Source organism: Pseudophryne corroboree, chromosome 3 (assembly GCF_028390025.1).
Source record: "Pseudophryne corroboree isolate aPseCor3 chromosome 3, aPseCor3.hap2, whole genome shotgun sequence".
NCBI classification, from domain to species: Eukaryota; Metazoa; Chordata; class Amphibia; order Anura; family Myobatrachidae; genus Pseudophryne; species Pseudophryne corroboree.
Genome location: NC_086446.1, coordinates 80,708,094 through 80,726,278, shown reverse-complemented (window position 1 = coordinate 80,726,278; position 18,185 = coordinate 80,708,094). Strand labels below are relative to the sequence as shown.

Sequence of the window (18,185 nt, the reverse complement as noted above, 5' to 3'; positions counted from 1 at the left end):
TAGTGTCAGATTTATATGAAAAATGGACCTCCCCTCTGGAAGAAACGACCGCTGAGGCCGAAGCCGAGCCCGGGGAGTTGCCAATAGAGTACTCCCTGAACAAGAGGCCGAACTTACGGCCGCTAGGCTAATCTCATTTGGAAGAAAAGCGAAAAAGGCAGAGACCTAAAATTCCGGTCAGTGTGGTTTGAAGCGCAGCGGAGCAAAAAACCTCCCAGAGAAACCAAAGATGGATGGTAACTGGAAGAAGGGGGAAAAAACCCCTTTTATCTTCATTATGTTCCATAAAGTTTTCCCAAAGTGGCAAAAGCGAGAAGAGGTAATAGACTTCTGAAATCGGAGCCCAGTAGGCCTAACCGAACTAGGGAACTCCTCCCTTCTGAGGTCTCGTGAACAGTCACACGGGTAACCGAAACCAGTGTAAAATTGAACAAGGAGAAAAAAGGAGCCTGTTGAAGTAGACAGTCCAGTCGAGGTAGGAGCCAAGGCTCCTCTACTGACAACAGGCGTATCTGTATCTTCAAGTCATGCGTGGCCCAACCAGCGCCACCGAGAGGACTAGCACGCATAATCCCCTCCTGTGTTACTGAACATGAAGTAGAAATAGAAAAGGAGGCAGGATAGAATAACCAGAAAACTCCCCGGAGCCCTGAGGGCCTCCACGGCTACTGCCGTCCGAGAGTAATAAAGGGTTAAAGAGTCAGTCAGAACGCCCTGAGGTCGATCCGAAATCTCCGCCCACAGCGGACCAGCTGACAAAACTCCGGGGCATGTTCCCTCACCCAGGAGTCTGACCTGGTGGCTTGATCTGGAAACAAGATTGTTGTCCCCCGTTCCGAGAGGAATGGAGGCGACCACTCATTACGTCGCAACTTGACTGAAGAAATAGAGTCTCTGGTGCCGAGGAATGAAAAAACCTCTGACGGACCGTGTTGAGAAACGTCTATGCGGAGCATAAATTGGATCTGTGTCGAATCAGAAGCTCGTGGATCCTCCGGATATTCAGAAGCCACCTAATGTACAGAGTGGGATAGTAGCAGTAAATTGTCCCATTAGGGAACCAACGTCACCCACTGCCCTTGAAAAAGAGTTATTCTGTTATCTTCCTAAACTCTGTGGGAGCGGAAGAGAGAAGAGTAAAGGACTTACAGTGAAAATGAGAATCCTGTTAAGGGGGAATCTGAGAAAAGCCTGTCCAACGGAAATCAGTAAACAGGCATCTCTGAAGACAAGGGACACGTAAAACTCCCTTTCTTGTTTAAACTAGCAATCACAGACTAAAAGGATTGTAAGGCCAGAATAGGCCTGTCCGAGCCACTTGGCTTCGGAACGTGAAAAGAAAACAAAGGCCTGAGAACTGTCCTAATTCAAATGATATGTGAAAAACAGGGATCAACACCCTTTGCGGTTAGAAACCTATGGAGCGCAGCCTGCAGTATGACTCTCTTGTCATCGTAAATCAGCCGACCTATGCCGAGGGACTCCTGAGACGGTTGTAACCGCCCAAGCCTTCTCCCATCGACCTGCGCCTACCCTGGGACCCTGCAGGTGTAATGGGTGTATAGGATGACATAAAATCAGACTGGACTGAGGATGTTGAACCTCTGCTTCAGCCTTTTTACCCTGAGAACCCCTGGCGACGAAGATATCACCCGTGTGGAGTCAAAAACCTGAAAGGGCACGAAAAAATCTAAAGGGAAGACCAGTAAAGGTCTGTCTTGGAGCTGGGGCAGTAGTAGGAGAAATCAAAGTGGACCTACCTCCATTGGTTCAAGAAATCCTGCAGAAAGTTCCTTCCCCAGAACCATCTGCCCCGTAGGATTTCATGTTTACTTGTCACTGTCGCAGCCCCAGAGGTCGTCGGGTTAAGACAGCCCAAGCGAAGATGCAGGGTCCGAGTCTGTAGACATGGAGACCTCCAAGGAACATAAAGCAGAATCGTGATTCTGACCTGTATCAAAGTATCAATTGATCCTGATGCGAAGCATCCTGTAACCTAGAGGACAATTGTTCCCCAACCTACCTGCTCCGGATACGGTAGAACCATGCTGCCGCATATGTCGATGGATCCCTGAGCAAGGTTGCCTCAGGAAAACGGCGGCTTGATGGACCGGCGATACACCGAGGTGTATACCCTAGAGAGGTTCTGATACCATCTCCTGCCATCTGCGGGGAAAAGATAGGAAAACAAACCTTGTTTGATACCTGATATTGTGTATTCGGGTGTCTGTCGGCCGCCTACCGGAGCCTGCCCAGCTCATCCGAAACTGAACCAGTCGCTGTCATTTTCGTCAATGGCGTGGAACCCTGATGGACTTGACGTGTCCTCCTCCTTTACCTGCAGTATCAGATGAACTGCTGTATTATGTACCTGTATATTCTGAGACACTGGTTCAGATCCACAGAAAACAGACATCAGTAATGCATGGAATGTTAGCAAAGTTTCTTTTTGGAAAGGTGTGTTTGGTCCCGCTGTGATTTGATCCTGTGACCTTGGAAACCAAAGTCCAAGGACTTACCTGATGAGCTATTGTCTGGTTAATAGTGACATTACCTGCATCATTGATCAAACAGGGGTGTGCAGGTGCGTGGAGGGCGAAGCAGATGGCTCCGCCGCATACTTCACACCTAAGAGGGAATTCTTCGACTATCCCAGGAGAGACAAACGAAAGGAGAAAAGGTGGGTTAAATAAACAGAGCCCTACGTAAGGTCTGCACTATAATGTGTAGTGACCGATACGATTAAAATAAACTTTCTGGAGCAGCGGAGACCTGAACCAGCAACGCTGCGCTGTGGGACAGGAGTCTTAGCCCTAGGCTATAGAAGTTCTCCTTAAAGTTTTGTTTGGATTCAAACCCCTGTTCAGATACCCGCTACTAGCGTACTGAGCCGCAGCGCTATTTGTCTGATGCCTTACACGCATTCCACAATTACAAATAGCATTAGTAACTAGTGACAACAAGGAATAATAAAGGGAAGGCAACACCCCGCCCTGTATTTAGTGTACCGCTAATTAAGGTGCACCAGATGTTTCTCTGAGGTTCCGCTGGCTTTTCAAAATGGTGACCAGCCTGTGAGAAAGATGGGGGAAAATGTTATGTGCAAGATGTTGTTATTAGAAAACATTGCGGAAGTAGCCTACAGCACCTGGTATTCCCAGGCGGTCTCCCATCCAAGTACTAACCGGGCCTGACCCTGCTTAGTTTCCGAGATCAGACGAGATCGGGCGTGTTCAGGGTGGTGTGGCCGTAGGCTTTTATCCCCTATATCTGGTATTTTATGGATTTATCTATATACATACCTACACGCACTTAAATATATATATCTATATATATACATGCACAAACATAACTATATATGTATATATACACACACACCGTAGGTAAATAAATACTGCACAGTAGATCCTTTTAATTATTATTGAGCTGAGTCCCAGCTACTGTAATAGAACAGGTTCCCTGATTTGCAAGTAGGAAAATGCTGGGTAGAGGACTCTACTGCAGGAGGAATGTATCTATATTTCAGCAGCCTGAAGTATCGAAAAGTTACAAATCCCAGAGCTGTTGCCTAGCGACGGGGAGACCTGGGAGCCCGCTGAGTAAAGCGGGTTAACTGTTAATATACCTGGGACTTTATTTGTATTTGTCTCTGAGTATGCAAGATTAGCCCACTGGGCTATAGGAGACACTGCAAATATGAAGCCAGGTCTGTGCAGGGAGGAAATGGCCGCCAGAGTGAAACTCCTCTGGGCTATGCGATAAAATCTATATAGTGGATAACTGGATTAGTGCTGAGCCACTCTGACTATATCACATTCTCCTCAGCACCATGTGCATTAAACTCACATAAATGCCTATTACACTATAACAGTGGCCGGGGAGCGGAGAATGCTGAGCCCGCTGTACAGAGCAGGAGTTAGCTCCGCCCCCCGGCTATGGCGCCTTATTGCAAAACTAAGCGGGAAGCGAGCTGTACCCTCCGCTGGGCCTGCGAGTCACCGCCGGGGAGCGCTGAGCGCTGAGCCCGCTATACAGCGCTAGTAGAGCCCTGCATCTGCTAGCCGCCGCCGGGGAGTGTTGCGCTGAACAGAGCGCGAGTCGCCGCCTGGGAGCAGGGAGCGCTGAGCTCGCTCTACAGAGCGGGACTTAGCTCCGCCCCCTCCGTACAAGGCGCCAAATTTAAACATTGCTTTGCGCTCGAGCGGGATCCCTGTGCCGGCTGTGAGTCGCGCTGAGTGGGGATCTGTGCGGGGGGTGCGGGGAGCTGGGGGAGCAGAGGGTTATCAGAATGACACACACCCGTTTTTCAGTCAGGGTTGTATAAACACATACTCAGCCTCCCCCAATCATCCTGTCTGTTTCTCCATGAGGAGGACAGGTAAGGATACAATAAAGTACATTACAGCCCCAGAGAGCCCTTCTGGAGTGGGTTGTACAACAATAAACAGATTGCTCTAAAAACATACATAGCCACCACAAATAAAGTATACTTCACTCACCACTGTGTTCTTGGTGGATCGGCCCCGACACACGCTGCACGCAGCGGCGTCCAGCCGGAATCTTCTGTGGTGGGGTGGTCCCGACACAAGCCGCACGCAGCGGTGTCCGACCATTTTTGATACTCACCGCTGCCATGCTGCCGGAATCTTCTGCTGGATGGAGTGGCCGCGACACGCGCCGCACGCAGCGGTGTCCGCCAACTCAGGAGAGCTCAGTGTCTCCCTCAGCCGGGGCCCATCCCTAGCCGCACGCAGCTGCGATGGGACCCCGCCGGCAGCTCCCACGGTGCAGACTGGCAGTGGCAGAGCTGCCAGTCTGTGAGTGTGTGTAAGAAAAATAAAATAATAAAGAAAAAAGAAGAAAATTCTTCAGCTAAACCCAAGTGAACCAGCTACCTCGGGCACTTAACTAAGACTGGCTTGGAGGGGAGATAGTAGGGGAGGAGCTAGCCACAGTGTGAGAATTTTTAAAGTGCCAGCTACCAATACCACCTACTATCTCCCCATTGTAACTACACTCCAGTGGCCCCTAGTGGATGAAGGAGAAATAAACTTGAAAGTTTGGGATTGGATATTAGGATTATTGAATGGATAAGATCTTGGTTGAAGGTTAGAAAACAGAGAGTTGTGGTAAATGGAGTGCATTCACAGGAGGGAAATATTACCAGTGGAGTACCCCAGGGATCTGTACTTGGACCAGTGCTTTGTAATATCTTCATTGATGACATTGCAAATGGCATTAAAGGGAAAGTATGCCTTTTTGCAGATGACACAAAAGGTATGCAACAGGGTAGACACACCAGATGGGGTAAAACAAATGATTGAGGATCTAGGTAGACTAGAGGAATGGTCAAGAGTGTGGCAATTACAGTTTAATACATAAAAATGCAAAATCATGCACTTGGGTCTCAAAAATCCAAAGGCTAAATATAGTATTAATGGCACTATATTGAAAACTACTGAGGAGGAAACGGATCTAGGAGTCACTATTTCAGGCGACTTAAAGGCAGGTAAGCAATGTAACAAAGCAATGAGGAAGGCTAGTCAGATGCTTGGCTGCATTGGGAGAGGAATCCGCAGCAGAAAGAAAGAAGTAATAATGCCACTGCATAGGTCATTGGTACGGCCTCATCTGGAATAATGAGTTCAATTCTGGAGGCCATATCTTCAAAAGGATATTAATACATTAGAGACAGTACAAAGAATGGCAACTAAAATGGTGCATGGCCTACATCACAAAACATACCCAGAAAGACTAAGAAATCTCAATCTGTATAGATTGGAGCAGAGAAGGGAAAGGGGAGACATGATAGAAACTTTCAAATATATCACGGGTTTTAACAAAGTCCAGGAGGGAAACATTCTCCAAATGAAGAGAAGTGATAGGACACGAGGACATGCACTGAGACAGGAGGGGGGGAGGTTGAGGGGAAATTTGAGGAAAAATTACTTCACAGAAAGGGTAGTGGATAAGTGGAATAGCCTCCCATCAAAGGTGGTAGAGGCTAAGGGTATCTCTCTGGATGGTCGACCATGTTATGGTCGACAGTCATTAGGTCGACCACTATTGGTTGACATTGGCGTGGTCGACATGGACATATGGTCGACATGAGTTTTTCACATTTTTTTTCTTTTGGGGAACTTTTCCATACTTCACGATCCACGTGGACTACGATTGGAACGGTAATCTGTGCCGAGCGCAGCAAGGCACCTTCCCCGAAGCACGGCGAGCGAAGCGATATATGCGAGGGACGTGGTGCACTAATTGGGGTTCCCCATCACTTTACACAGAAAACGACACCCAAAAAAGTAAAAAAAAACTTATGTCGACCTTTTCATGCATCGACGTTTCACGTACCGACCATTTGTCCATGTCGACCATTTGTCCATGTCGACCAATACTGGTCGACCTAATGACTGTCGACCATAATATGGCTGACCATTCATACCGGAACCGAGGCTAAGACAGTGGAGCAATTTAAACATGCATGGGATAGACATAGGGATATCCTTACAAAGAAATAAGGATCAAACAAGGCTAGAGAAAAAAAATTATGTAAAAAAATAAAAATAAAAAGGGGCAGACTAGATGGACCAAGTGGTTCTGATCTGCCGTCAAATTCTATTTTTCTATGTTTAATACCATCCCTACAGTGAAGCACGGTGGTGGCAGAATTATGCTGTGGGGATGTTTTTCAGTGGCAGAAACTGGGAGACTGGTCAGGATAGAGGGAGAAGACGAATGCAGCAATGTACAGACACATCATGGATGAAAACCTGCTCCAGAGCACTCTTGACCTCAGACTGGGGCAATGGTTCATCGTTCAGCAGGACAACGACCCTAAGCACGCAGCCAAGATATCAAAGGAGTGGCTTCAGGACAACTCTGTGAATGTCCTTGAGTGGCCCAGCCAGAGACCAGACTTGAATCTGATTGAACATTTCTGGAGAGATCTGAAAATGGCTGTGCACCGACGCTTCCCATCCAACCTGATGGAGCTTGAGAGGTGCTGCAAAGAGGAATGGGAGAAACTGGCCAAAGATAGGAGTGCCAAGCTTGTGGCATCATATTCAAAAAGACTTGAGGCTGTAATTGCTGCCAAAGGTGCATCAACATAGTATTGAGCAAAGGCTGTGAATACTTATGTACATGTGATTTCTTAGTTTATTTTTAATAAATTTGCACACAAAAAAAAAATATATATTTTTTTTCACGTTGTCATTATAGGGTATTGTGTGTCGAATTTTGAGGAAAAAAATTAATTTATTCCATTTTGGAATAAGGCTGTAACATAACAAAATGTGGATTTTTTTTAAATATATTTTTGAAGCCAGTGTTACAGCCTAATCCAGTGTTTCCCAACCACGGTCCTCAAGCCACAGTAACAGTCCTGGTTTTAGTGATATCCAGGCTTGAATACAGGTGACTTAATTAGTACCTCAGTTATTTTGATTTAACCATCTGTGCTGAAGCCTGGATATCATTAAAACCTGCACTGTAGGTGTGCCTTGAGGACCGCGGTTGGGAATGCCTGGCCTAAACAGTGGGGGCAGGTATTAATTACCCGGCCTAGGCTACTAGAGGGGCTTGGGTCCGCTGCTTCCATACCCCCTCCCCCCGAGGATACCTATACTAAAAGGTTGACGTCATCTTTCCAGTGATATCTTCGGACAGATGGCGCCCGCACATTGAAAGCAAAGACTCTGGCACTATGCTCTCTAGTTCACATGTGCCATCTTCCCAAATATCACTGAGAAGATGGCGCCAGCTGAGGAGGGGAGACGCGCTTCCCGCAAGCAAAGTAGGAAGTAGGTGCCCTCCCTCACTCCCTCCCTGCATTAGAACGGCTCCCACTGTGGTGCTTAGTTTTCTACATTCTATTATTTTTTAACGGGCGTGGATATGCCCCCTTTTTAGGTCACGCTCCCCGTTCATTACCAGGGCCCGGCATGGATCTCCACTCCCCTGAGCCCAACCAGTCGCTGCTCTCACACAAACACTGGAGCTTTCAAAGTTCAGCAAACGTAAGTTAAATTAGCAGCAATACCCTCGCCATGGGTTTACACTACTAACATTTCTGAAAGGTGGATACATAGGAAGCAAGACACCCCCAATGAAACAGCCTCTATAAGTCCCTCTGGTTAACCTCACATGGCACAGCGAAAAGGTCATAGTCAAGAAACTAATTTTATTTACTAGTAAACGGACCTGGAATCTGCCAGGTCCCCTCAGTTGCCCCAACTCCGCACACATACAGGACTGAACAGATCACGTTCACCACGTCTAGATGATTGAGAAGTGCTGGCATTTGGGGCTTTTAGTTTATTGTTTATCTGGTGAACAGGTGTTGCCTTGGGTTTGGTTTGAAATAATCCAGACAAGGTCACAACACCAACCTTTAAAATCCCGACAAGGTCAAAATACTGACATTTAAAATCCCAACAAGATCAAAATACACACTTTCAAAATGTCGACAGGTCAAAAAGTCGACACAAGTTTTGAATTGATTTTCTGTATAGGTCAACATGGACACCGTATAAGTGTACCGCATCCCCTCGCATGGCGAGTGTGGGCACGGTGCCTCCATGCGTATTATATTCCCACTCCAGGTCCACTGGGATGGTAAAGTATGAACAAGTCGGTTTCAATGAAAAAAATCACGAAATACTCATGTTGACTTTTTGACCTGTCAACATTTTAAATGTCGGTATTGTAAATGCTGTTATTTTGACTATGTCGAGATTTTGACCTTGTCGGTATTGTAAATGCTGTTATTTTGACTATGTCGAGATTTTGACCTTGTCGGTATTGTAAATGCTGTTATTTTGACCATGTCGAGATTTTGGTTGTAGGTAAATTGACCGCATTTCGTTGCCTTGCTTCATGGAAATTACCTGCCAGTCTTGCAAGTATCTAGGTTTCAGTTGCTGCTATAGAATAACATACAGCACTTGTTTAGTAACTGCGAGTGTTTGGGAAGCTCACACTGGGATGTCTGTGTAAGACAGTGTGAGTACAGCTAGACACTACAGCGCCCTTCCCCAGCTACTTCAGACAAAGCCAATGCCATCTCTTGCCATGTGGTTAGTGTGAGAAGGAGTTGGCACCGTGCAGAGTGGGTGAGTCTGTATTGCTTCCTTCCCGTGTGTGAGCCTGCGTTGCCGTCGCCATGTAGCCAGTCACTACCGTCATCTTCTAGCTGTGCCCTGCTTCCGCCCTCCCGTTCCCTTCCTGACAGTCCGGAACTTCCGGGGGGAGGGAGTGTCACAGAGAGCAGGAAGTGACTCATCCAATGATGAACCATGTCCACCAAGAACAGTACACATTCTGACAGTACCACCCACACAGGGAATGCATAGGGGTGAGTCCTATGTGTAAGGAGGCAGGTCAGGGCTACCATGGCAGCCAATCCACTACCCAAGGCACACCTTGATGACCTATCAGCAGTCACCTTTATATAATAGATTTAATAGGTTAATTTAGGCTTCAGCTTCATTGCAGACAACCACTGACAGGTAATGAGATCAGCAGGACACAGCAATACAGCACAGTCTGAAATACCCAGACTGACGAGAGCAGAGCGCGAAGAAGAGCATCATGACACAGACGAAGAAGAGCGGAAAGCATAAGTTTATTACTCACCTTTACTGATATGTGCAGGGATTTCCTCCTCCTTACACTGCTGATCACATTCTACATATGTCTCTTCTTCACCCTCTACAGCTTCTACCTTAATAGTAGTCAGATCATCATCCTAAATAACCCATAAAACAATAATCAACATATTAATGTATAATTTATTAAATAGTAGAAGCTCAGTGTAAAAGACACACACCGCTTCCCTACTGAAATCACTTTGGTATTTTAATATTTGGCAAGACCCTAAATCCCACCTACCTGATCCTCCTGTGGTGTCCTGTGAGTGTCCTCTGTACAGTCCTGGGAATAAAGAGGACGGGGACATCTCTCTGGGGTATCTCTGTTACTGGCTCCATCTGTAGGACACACACTGACTGAGTACATTGTATATATGTGACTATCGGATAATGGGCCCAATTCATACCTGATCGTAGCAGCAAATTTGTTAGCAGATGGGCAAAACCATGTGCACTGCAGGTGAGGCAGATATAACATGTGCAGAGAGAGTTAGATTTGGGTGGGTTATTTTGTTTCTGTGCAGGGTAAATACTGGCTGCTTTATTTTTACACTGGAATTTAGATTTCAGTTTGAACACACCCCACCCAAATCTAACTCTCTCTGCACGTTATATCTGCCCCACCTGCAGTGCAATATGATTTTTCCCATCTGCTAACAAAGTTGCTGCTGCTGCTATCAACTCTGAATTAGGCCCAATGCGTGTACAATACCCTAAGTCCATAGTTTGAGATGGATGCTGCATTTACCAAGTATAAATAAGCATCTGTTGTATGTTCAAACTTTAAAGTTAAAATAATACAGCAAATAAGCAGGTGAGATCAATGAAAAATCTGAAGATCAGAATCCCTGAATAGGGATACCAATAGGCATACCAATTGTAATTTTTGGACATTCTCAAACATTACGGAACAATTTATGTCTAGCATCTCCACATCTAAAACAGTGTGAAACATTTAAAAGCAGCCCCATAGGAATGTGGGGCCATCTGGAGAGAAGCTCTGACTACCACTACCTTGTCAGTGTTGGAAGCCATGGTGTATTATGTCACAATAGCCTGGTAGATTGTTTCCCTTTAGTGCTCTGGGTAAGGATTCTTGTGGCAGGGACAGCAAGCAGTGAATAAATAAGCAATGTGATTTCTGTAGTTAAACTTAAGAGCACTTATATTGAGAAGGAGTTCGTAGTAAAGGACTGAAGAATAAATACAGGAACATGGGTGGTCATTCCGAGTTGCTCGCTCGCTAGCAGTTTTTAGCAGCCGTCTAAACGCTATGCCGCCTCCCACTGGGAGTGTATTTTAGCTTAGCAGAAGTGCGAACGAAAGGATCGCAGAGCATCTACAAAATAATTTTGTGCAGTTTCAGAGTAGCTTCAGACCTACTCAGCGATTGCGATCACTTCAGACTGTTCAGTTCCTGTTTTAACGTCACAAACACGCCGTGCGTTCGCCAAGCCACGCCTGCGTTTTTCCTGGCACGCCTGCGTTTTTTACGAACACTCCCTGAAAACGGTCAGTTGACACCCAGAAACGCCCTCTTCCTGTCAATCACTCTGCGGTCAGCAGTGCAACTGAAAAGTTACGCTAGACCTTGTGTGAAACTACATCGTTCGTTGTAATAGTACGTCGCGCATGCGCAGAAGTGCAGTTTTTTTGCCCGATCGCTGCACAGCGAACAAAAGCAGCTAGCGATCAACTCGGAAATGACCCCCATGGTCAGGATGCTTAGATGGGTTAGGGTGCACAAAGAAGTCGCACTGGGAACAGTAGGATCGGAAAGTCCAAACAAGCTAGGTAGACAGAGGTGAGCAACAGTGGGGGCAGATAATAGCAGATAGTTCAGACATGACAGTTCAGTACACAGTTGAGCAGTTCAGGGATCAGACTAAAGGTGCATACACGGTGAGATTCGGGCTAACCCCTATTCTCACTATGCGACAGGGGCTAGGTCGGCATTGCAAGCACATAATGAGTGTGCTTGCGATACTGACTATGTGCGATTTTGGCTAAGTGTCAATTTTGACTATCTTTTCTATGAGACAGTCAAAATTGACTTGCCTACACAGTCTATTTAAGCTTGCGATGCCAATTTTCTCAGAAGGAAGCCACTGACACTAAATAAAGGTGGAGAAACGCGTTAAGAGGTCCGGATCCAGTGAAAGATACTGCTATAAACCGATACCAAGACCAGCTCCCTTTCCTGTGGGGGGTTGGGACTGAAACGCTGGCGGACAGGATGCCGGCAGTCAGAATACTGACCGCAGCATCCCGATGATCAGAATCCCAAAAGGGAAAGGTAAGTATACTTACCTTTCCCCAATGACCCCCTAACCCCCCTTCCCCGCAGCCTAAACCTAACCCTCCCACCTCTGCAGCCTAACCCTAACCCTCCCCAGGCGTGCCTGAACCTAACCTAACCCCCCACCCTGCACCCTCACCCCCCCAGCCCATAGCCTAACCCTCCCTCCACAGCCTAAACCTAACCTCCCCAAGCGGCTTACCACTCCGGCGGCCTGGCAGTGTCTTGATCGGGATCCCAGGTGTCAGGATGCTGGCGCCGGGATTGTAATCCCTGTTGGTATTCCACCAGCATTCTGATCAGTGTCGGGATTCTGGCATCTGTATTTTGACAGCCTGCATCCCGACCGCTGGGATCATAACTGTATCCCCCTGTGGGCACGGTGAACCAGTCAGTGATGGCTGATGTAATATTCCCTATAAAGTATGTAAGCTGCATATAAGGGAATTGACCAGCAGGTATAGGAAGGTGACTGTAGGACATCTTGGCTGGACTAAATTACTAACACTGAAAGCACTCTGGGGCATAAACAGATAATTGAGCAGAGAAAGCAGGTGCACTTATTATTTTAGACAATGCATGATACATTGTATCAGTGCTAAAATGTTTCAAAACTCCAAGAGAGAACCTCGTTTTATTGAGCGACTTATACAATGGATACATCCTTCTATTTTCTGTCTCTGGATTCTGGGTCGACACCACTTAGGTCGACACCCATTGGTCGACAGTGGCTAGGTCAACACTAGAAATAGGTCGACAAGAACAAGGTTGACATGCAAAAAGGTTGACAAGAGTTTAAAAAAAAAATATGTAAAAAACTTTTTCATACTTTACGATCCACGTGGAGTACATTTGGGAACGGTAACCTTGCCCGAAGCAATGCTCATCGAAGCGAGCCATGTGAGGGGACACGGAGCACTAATTGGGGTTCCCGGTCACTTTACGAAGAAAACGACACCCAAAAAACATGAAAAACTCATGTCGTCCTAATGGCCGTGCCAACCTATTTTCTAGTGTCAATAGGTGTCGACCTAGACACTGTCGACCCCGAGTCCCATACCCGCTATTTTCATGGCTTTGAAAAAGACTGCTATATAACAGCTAACCAATAGCTGCTTTCTGCATGGCACTTTATTAATTAGATAAAACGGATGTGCACAACTAACCCATTTTCTGGACTTTTTCTGGCAGTTATAAGTTATAGTACCCTATTCAGCTAAATTTAGAAAAACGCAATCCGTCTGATAATCGAATGACTGCGTTTGAGCAGCGTTCGCACCAGTGTTTTGCTATTATTTCTGTGTATTTATTGTGCTTCAACGTAATTGCATTTTTTTGTATAATCTGTTTTTATTTAGGACAGTATAACAGAATAAGGATTGCTTCACATTTTAACAAAAGAAGAAGAAAATCATCAAGACACAAATGGAGGTCTAATACATCATAGCCTTAAAAAGTAGGGTAGCGTATCATCCCCGTCGCTGGGGGTTGGTAAAGGCATTAGTGTTAGTAGATGTTTCTGTGACACCCATCTGATATCTTTTTGCCATGTATCTATACTATAATGTATTCGCAATCTTAGATGGCATTGTAGAGAAGCTGTAGAAAAGAGGGAGGAAAGAAATGAGAGGGATAGTAGAGAGAAAACATGGTGCGACCAAACTGGGGGGAAAGTTGTTGAATTGGGAAGGAAGTGTAATGTAGTCTATCTGTTCGATAGACTATGCGTTGAAATCACTTAACGGTATAAACATAATCCTTATAGTCTTTGGAGGACGTATACTCTATCCAGGGCATCCACATAATCATAAACTCCGAGAGTTTATCTCTGGAAACCAGGAGGATGTTTTCCATATTCATATAGTGATTGATTCTGTTAAACCATAGTTTCCTAGTGGGTGGGAGCTGAGATCTCCATAGTGTGGGGACGACAGCTCTCGCTGCATTGGACAAGTGTCGAAGTAACGACGTGTTATGCTGGGTTAGTGAGATAGAGGAGTGGGAAAGTAGCCAGAAGGCTGGGTCTGTGGGAACGGGAGTGTGAAGTATGTCTTCAGAGGTGGATATAACATCCTTCCAGAATGGTTTTAGTAGGGGACAGTTCCACCAGATATGCATCAGGGATCCTGTGGCGTCGAGACATCTCCAACATCTATCCGTCACTCCAGGATACATGAAGTGGAGGAGAGAGGGGTGCCTGTACCATCTCATTAGAAGCTTATATTGAGTTTCCTAACTTGTATGCAGACTGAGCTTTTGTGGGATTTGAGGAATATCATCTGCCAGTCTTTATCTGTCAGGGGGATCCCAAGATCTCTCTCCCAGGCCCGCTTAAAGGGCATGGGCGTCTGAGCGTCTGGGGACTGTAGTAGCCTATAAAGTGAGCAGATGGTGTGCTGAGGGGGGCATGTGGCGACGCACATCCTCTCGAACTGTGTTAACTCACGTGAAGCCCGGTGATATCTACGCTCAGAGTGCAAGAAATGTCTAAGCTGTAGGTACTTCCAAAAGTCACGTTGTGGGACTTCCCATTTTGACCTTATTTCTGAAAATTGTTTGACTCCTGAGGAGAGTGTCACCTGGCCTACTCTAAAGAGGCCTTCGAGGGCCCAGTCACGAAAGTCGGATGGAGTCAAACCGGGCTGAAAGTCGGGGTTTGCTAGAAAATCGGAAGAGAGGAAGGGCCAGTGACGTGCCTTTTTCCAGAAGGATAGGGTCGCTGTAATAGTTGGGTGGGGTGAGGGGGGTTTGGGCAAGGAGGGGAGCCAGGGAAAGATCTCTGGGAATTGCTGCATGTATAGTCCCTCTATGGCCACCCATTGCTTTGTTTCTCGACTCCTCGTCCAGTCCAGAACCCTATTGAGCATTATTGCCCAATAGTAGCCTCTGATGTCCGGCAATTGGAAACCACCACTTCGGGTAGAGCGGATCATAATGGATCGGCTAATTCTTGGCCGTCTCAGAGACCAGATGAACTGTTGTATTAACAGTTGGATGGATCTGAACCAGGAGTCTGGGATCTGTATGGGGAGGGTCTGTAGTTTGTAGAGCAGTTTGGGGAGAGTATTCATCTTTACAACATTCACCCTCCACAGCCAGGAGAGTGGCTTGAGGTACCATCTGCTATAGTCAGCCCTGAGTGTTCGAAGAAGGGGGGTAAAGTTTAGAGTGTATAAGTGGGATAGGTCGTTTGGCAACTGTATTCCTAGGTAGGTCAGATAAGAGGCATTCCAATTAAAGGGGAAGGCTCGCTTAAGTTTAGCTACGATGTCGGGAGAGGAGGAGATGTTTAAGGCGCATGATTTGGACATATTGATTTTAAAGTTGGAGAGTGAACCGAAGTGGGACAGCTCTCACATAAAGTGGGGGAGGGAGGAGATCGGGTGTGTTATTGTGGCTAGTAGGTCGTCCGCAAACAGGGAGAGTTTGTGCTCCGTATCACCAATCGTCAAGCCTGTGATGCCGTCATTGGCCCTAATAGTTCTGGCGAGGGCTTCAATACAGAGGACAAAGAGTAGAGGAGATAGTGGGCAACCTTGTCGTGTCCCATTACCTATAGGGAAGGAGTCGGACAAGGATCCGTTCACTCGGACCCGAGTTGTGGGGGATCCATAAAGGCTCATTATCCTATCAAGCATCTGGGGACCCAGTCCAATATGCTCCAGCACGGACCTCATAAAGCCCCAACTGACCCTATCGAAAGCCTTTTCAGCATCAGTGGATAACAACACTGTGGGAGGACCGTCCCGGGACACAATATGGATCAGGCTCAGTACCTTAGTGATATTATCCTTGGCCTCGCGGCCCGGGACAAACCCCACCTGGTCACTGTGGATTAAAGAAGGCAGGAATGCGTTCAATCTGTTTGCCATTAATTTAGCGAAGAGCTTGACATCGGCGTTTAGATATGGGTCTATAGCTGGAGCACACCGAGGGGTCCTTGCCGGGCTTGGGCAGAACGGTGATATGAGCCTCTAAGGATTGGCTAGAAAAATGAGTGTGTTTGCAGATATTGAATTAAAGGCCTGGAGAAGATAAGGAGATATAAGGTCCATGAATTGTTTGTAGTAGGTGAGGGTGAAGCCATCTGGTCCTGGGCTCTTGCCAGACGGGGTATTAGCCAGGGCATTCTCCAGTTCTTGTTGGGTACAGGGTAGTTCCAGTGCTTCCCTATCTAGAGGTGATAGGACAGGATAGGACACTTTTTCTAGGTACGCCTTCGCCTGCAAAAAATCGTATGGGGGGATGGTGTCGTCCGGTCTATTTTCTAGATTATATAAAAGGGAGTAGTACTGTTTGAAGCTTGCCGCAATTTCTGGGGTTTTGAATCGGAGGGTATTCCCGAGGTCATTTACTTGGTTTATATACAAGGAGGAGCGTTGGGCTTTGAGGGCCTGGGCCAGGAGGCGACCAGGTTTATTACCCCACTGGTAATATTTAGAGTTACATTTCCGAACAGAGAGTTGGATACCATAAGTAAGGGTTTTCTTTAATTGAGCTCGTGTATCTAGTAGGGCCAAGTAATCAGTCTCCGATAGGGTCGATTTGTGCCGGGACTCGAGGTGATGTAGTTGGTCTAATAATTTAGTGATTAGTGCTGACTTCTGCTTCTTCACGAATGTCCCCAACTGTATGAGTTTACCCCGTATGGTGCATTTGTGTGCTTCCCACAGGGTAATCTTTGAGACGTCTTTGGTGTCATTTATGGAGAAGAACTCAGCCAGAGCTTTTTCTATTTCACCTCTGCAGTACTGGTCTTGCAACAGTGACTCGTTGAGACGCCAGGTCCATTGACCTGGGGTATTCTGCGGGGTCAAGAGTGTCATGTGTACAGGAGCATGGTCAGACCAGGTTATCGGGCCGATGGAGGAGTCTATTAGTAAGGGGAGATGTCCGTGACTCAGGAATAAGTAATCTAGGCGGGAGTATGCATTGTGTGGAGGGGAGTAGAAGGAATAGTCTCTAGTTGAGGGGTGAAGAACCCGCCAGGAGTCAGCTAATTGGAGGTCATGGAACAGTCGTCTGACCCGACGGTACTGACATTGAGAGGTCCGGGGAGCGTTAGAGGATGAATCCAATATTGGATCCATTATCCAGTTCAGGTCACCACCAAGGACAGTCACTCCTGAAAGGAGTGGTTCTATTTGGGAGAGTGCAGTATGGAAGAATGGGACCTGATCTTTATTTGGGGCGTAAAGTGCGATAAATGTGTATGGGCAAGTGCATATTTTGCAACGCACCATCAGAAGACGGCCCGGAATCAATTTATGGACTGATATGTCAGACAGCTGGAGGGTCTTGGAGAACACTATCGCTACGCCCTTCGATTTAGAGTCTGGGTTGTTATTGTAATAGGCCTGGGGGTAGCGATGGTTGGTCAGGGAAGGATTCTTAGCTGAGATTTTGAAATGCGTCTCCTGGACCATTGCAACATCTACTCTGTCAGCCCAAAGGGACCTCAAAAGGGATGATCTTTTCTCCGGTACATTGAGACCCTTCGCGTTAATTGAAGCGACTTTCATTTTGCTGGTGGACATCATAGGGGTTATGTGTTATGATGAAATGCGTTGAGTTCAGAATGGTCAGTGAAAGCAGAGTAAGGGGAGCAGGGAGGAAAAAGAGAGGGACAGAGCATGGAGAAGAAAAAACTATAATAACATTTAAGAAACATTAAAAAAAAACCGCATTGGGGTAGCCAATCCGTCTAGGGATCGGGCACCCAAGAGGCCAAACAGCCAGGGGCGGGTGTGGGGCGGATAAGGGAGCCACCGCCAAAGGCATAGTGGTAATGAGAGTTAACAATACACTAAACAATATGTACGTAGAAGCTGAGCGGAGTATAAACAATAAGCAGTAAATCTTAAACCTCATCAACAGGGGGAAATCTTAGAATAGTGAAAAATGTAGGAAAACACGTGGTATTAGAACAAGAAATAGCAATAACAATCAACGGCCCAAAACGTATGGGGAAGGTGAGGCCGGAGCCTCTATAACAACGGAAGTCCACATGGCGGTTCTTCATTGGCATGAAGCAGTGTCACGCAGTGTTCTGAGAACAGGATCACATTGTGACCTGTGGAAATATCTAAAGTAGAACTTGAACAATAAATGGGTCTTAGAAATCAGTCAGGTAACAGGTGGATCCTTATTGGGGAGAGAACCATTAGTGCCTCTTCCTCCACCTTTCCGCACCACCTGCCAGGGTGGTCCTATGTTCAGGGGCTGGAAAG

The 18,185-nt window shown here is 46.6% G+C and overlaps 1 protein-coding gene and 1 non-coding gene across 3 annotated transcripts in view; both read right to left on the bottom strand.

Annotated features, from left to right (window-relative positions):
- LOC135054809 (zinc finger protein 271-like) overlaps positions 1 to 18,185 on the bottom strand; it is a 70,217-nt gene that overhangs the window by 14,571 nt on the left and 37,461 nt on the right. For both annotated transcript variants that reach the window (XM_063958168.1, XM_063958169.1), the window contains exons 9-10: positions 9,898 to 9,995; positions 9,643 to 9,754 (exon numbers count right to left, since the gene is read on the bottom strand). In XM_063958168.1, the coding sequence (XP_063814238.1) occupies positions 9,643 to 9,754; positions 9,898 to 9,995 (210 nt within the window). The remainder of the gene's footprint in view (positions 1 to 9,642; positions 9,755 to 9,897; positions 9,996 to 18,185) is intronic.
- LOC134901856 (5S ribosomal RNA) lies at positions 3,137 to 3,255 on the bottom strand. Its single transcript, XR_010175334.1, has one exon. It is a non-coding gene; the product is annotated as a 5S ribosomal RNA (ribosomal RNA).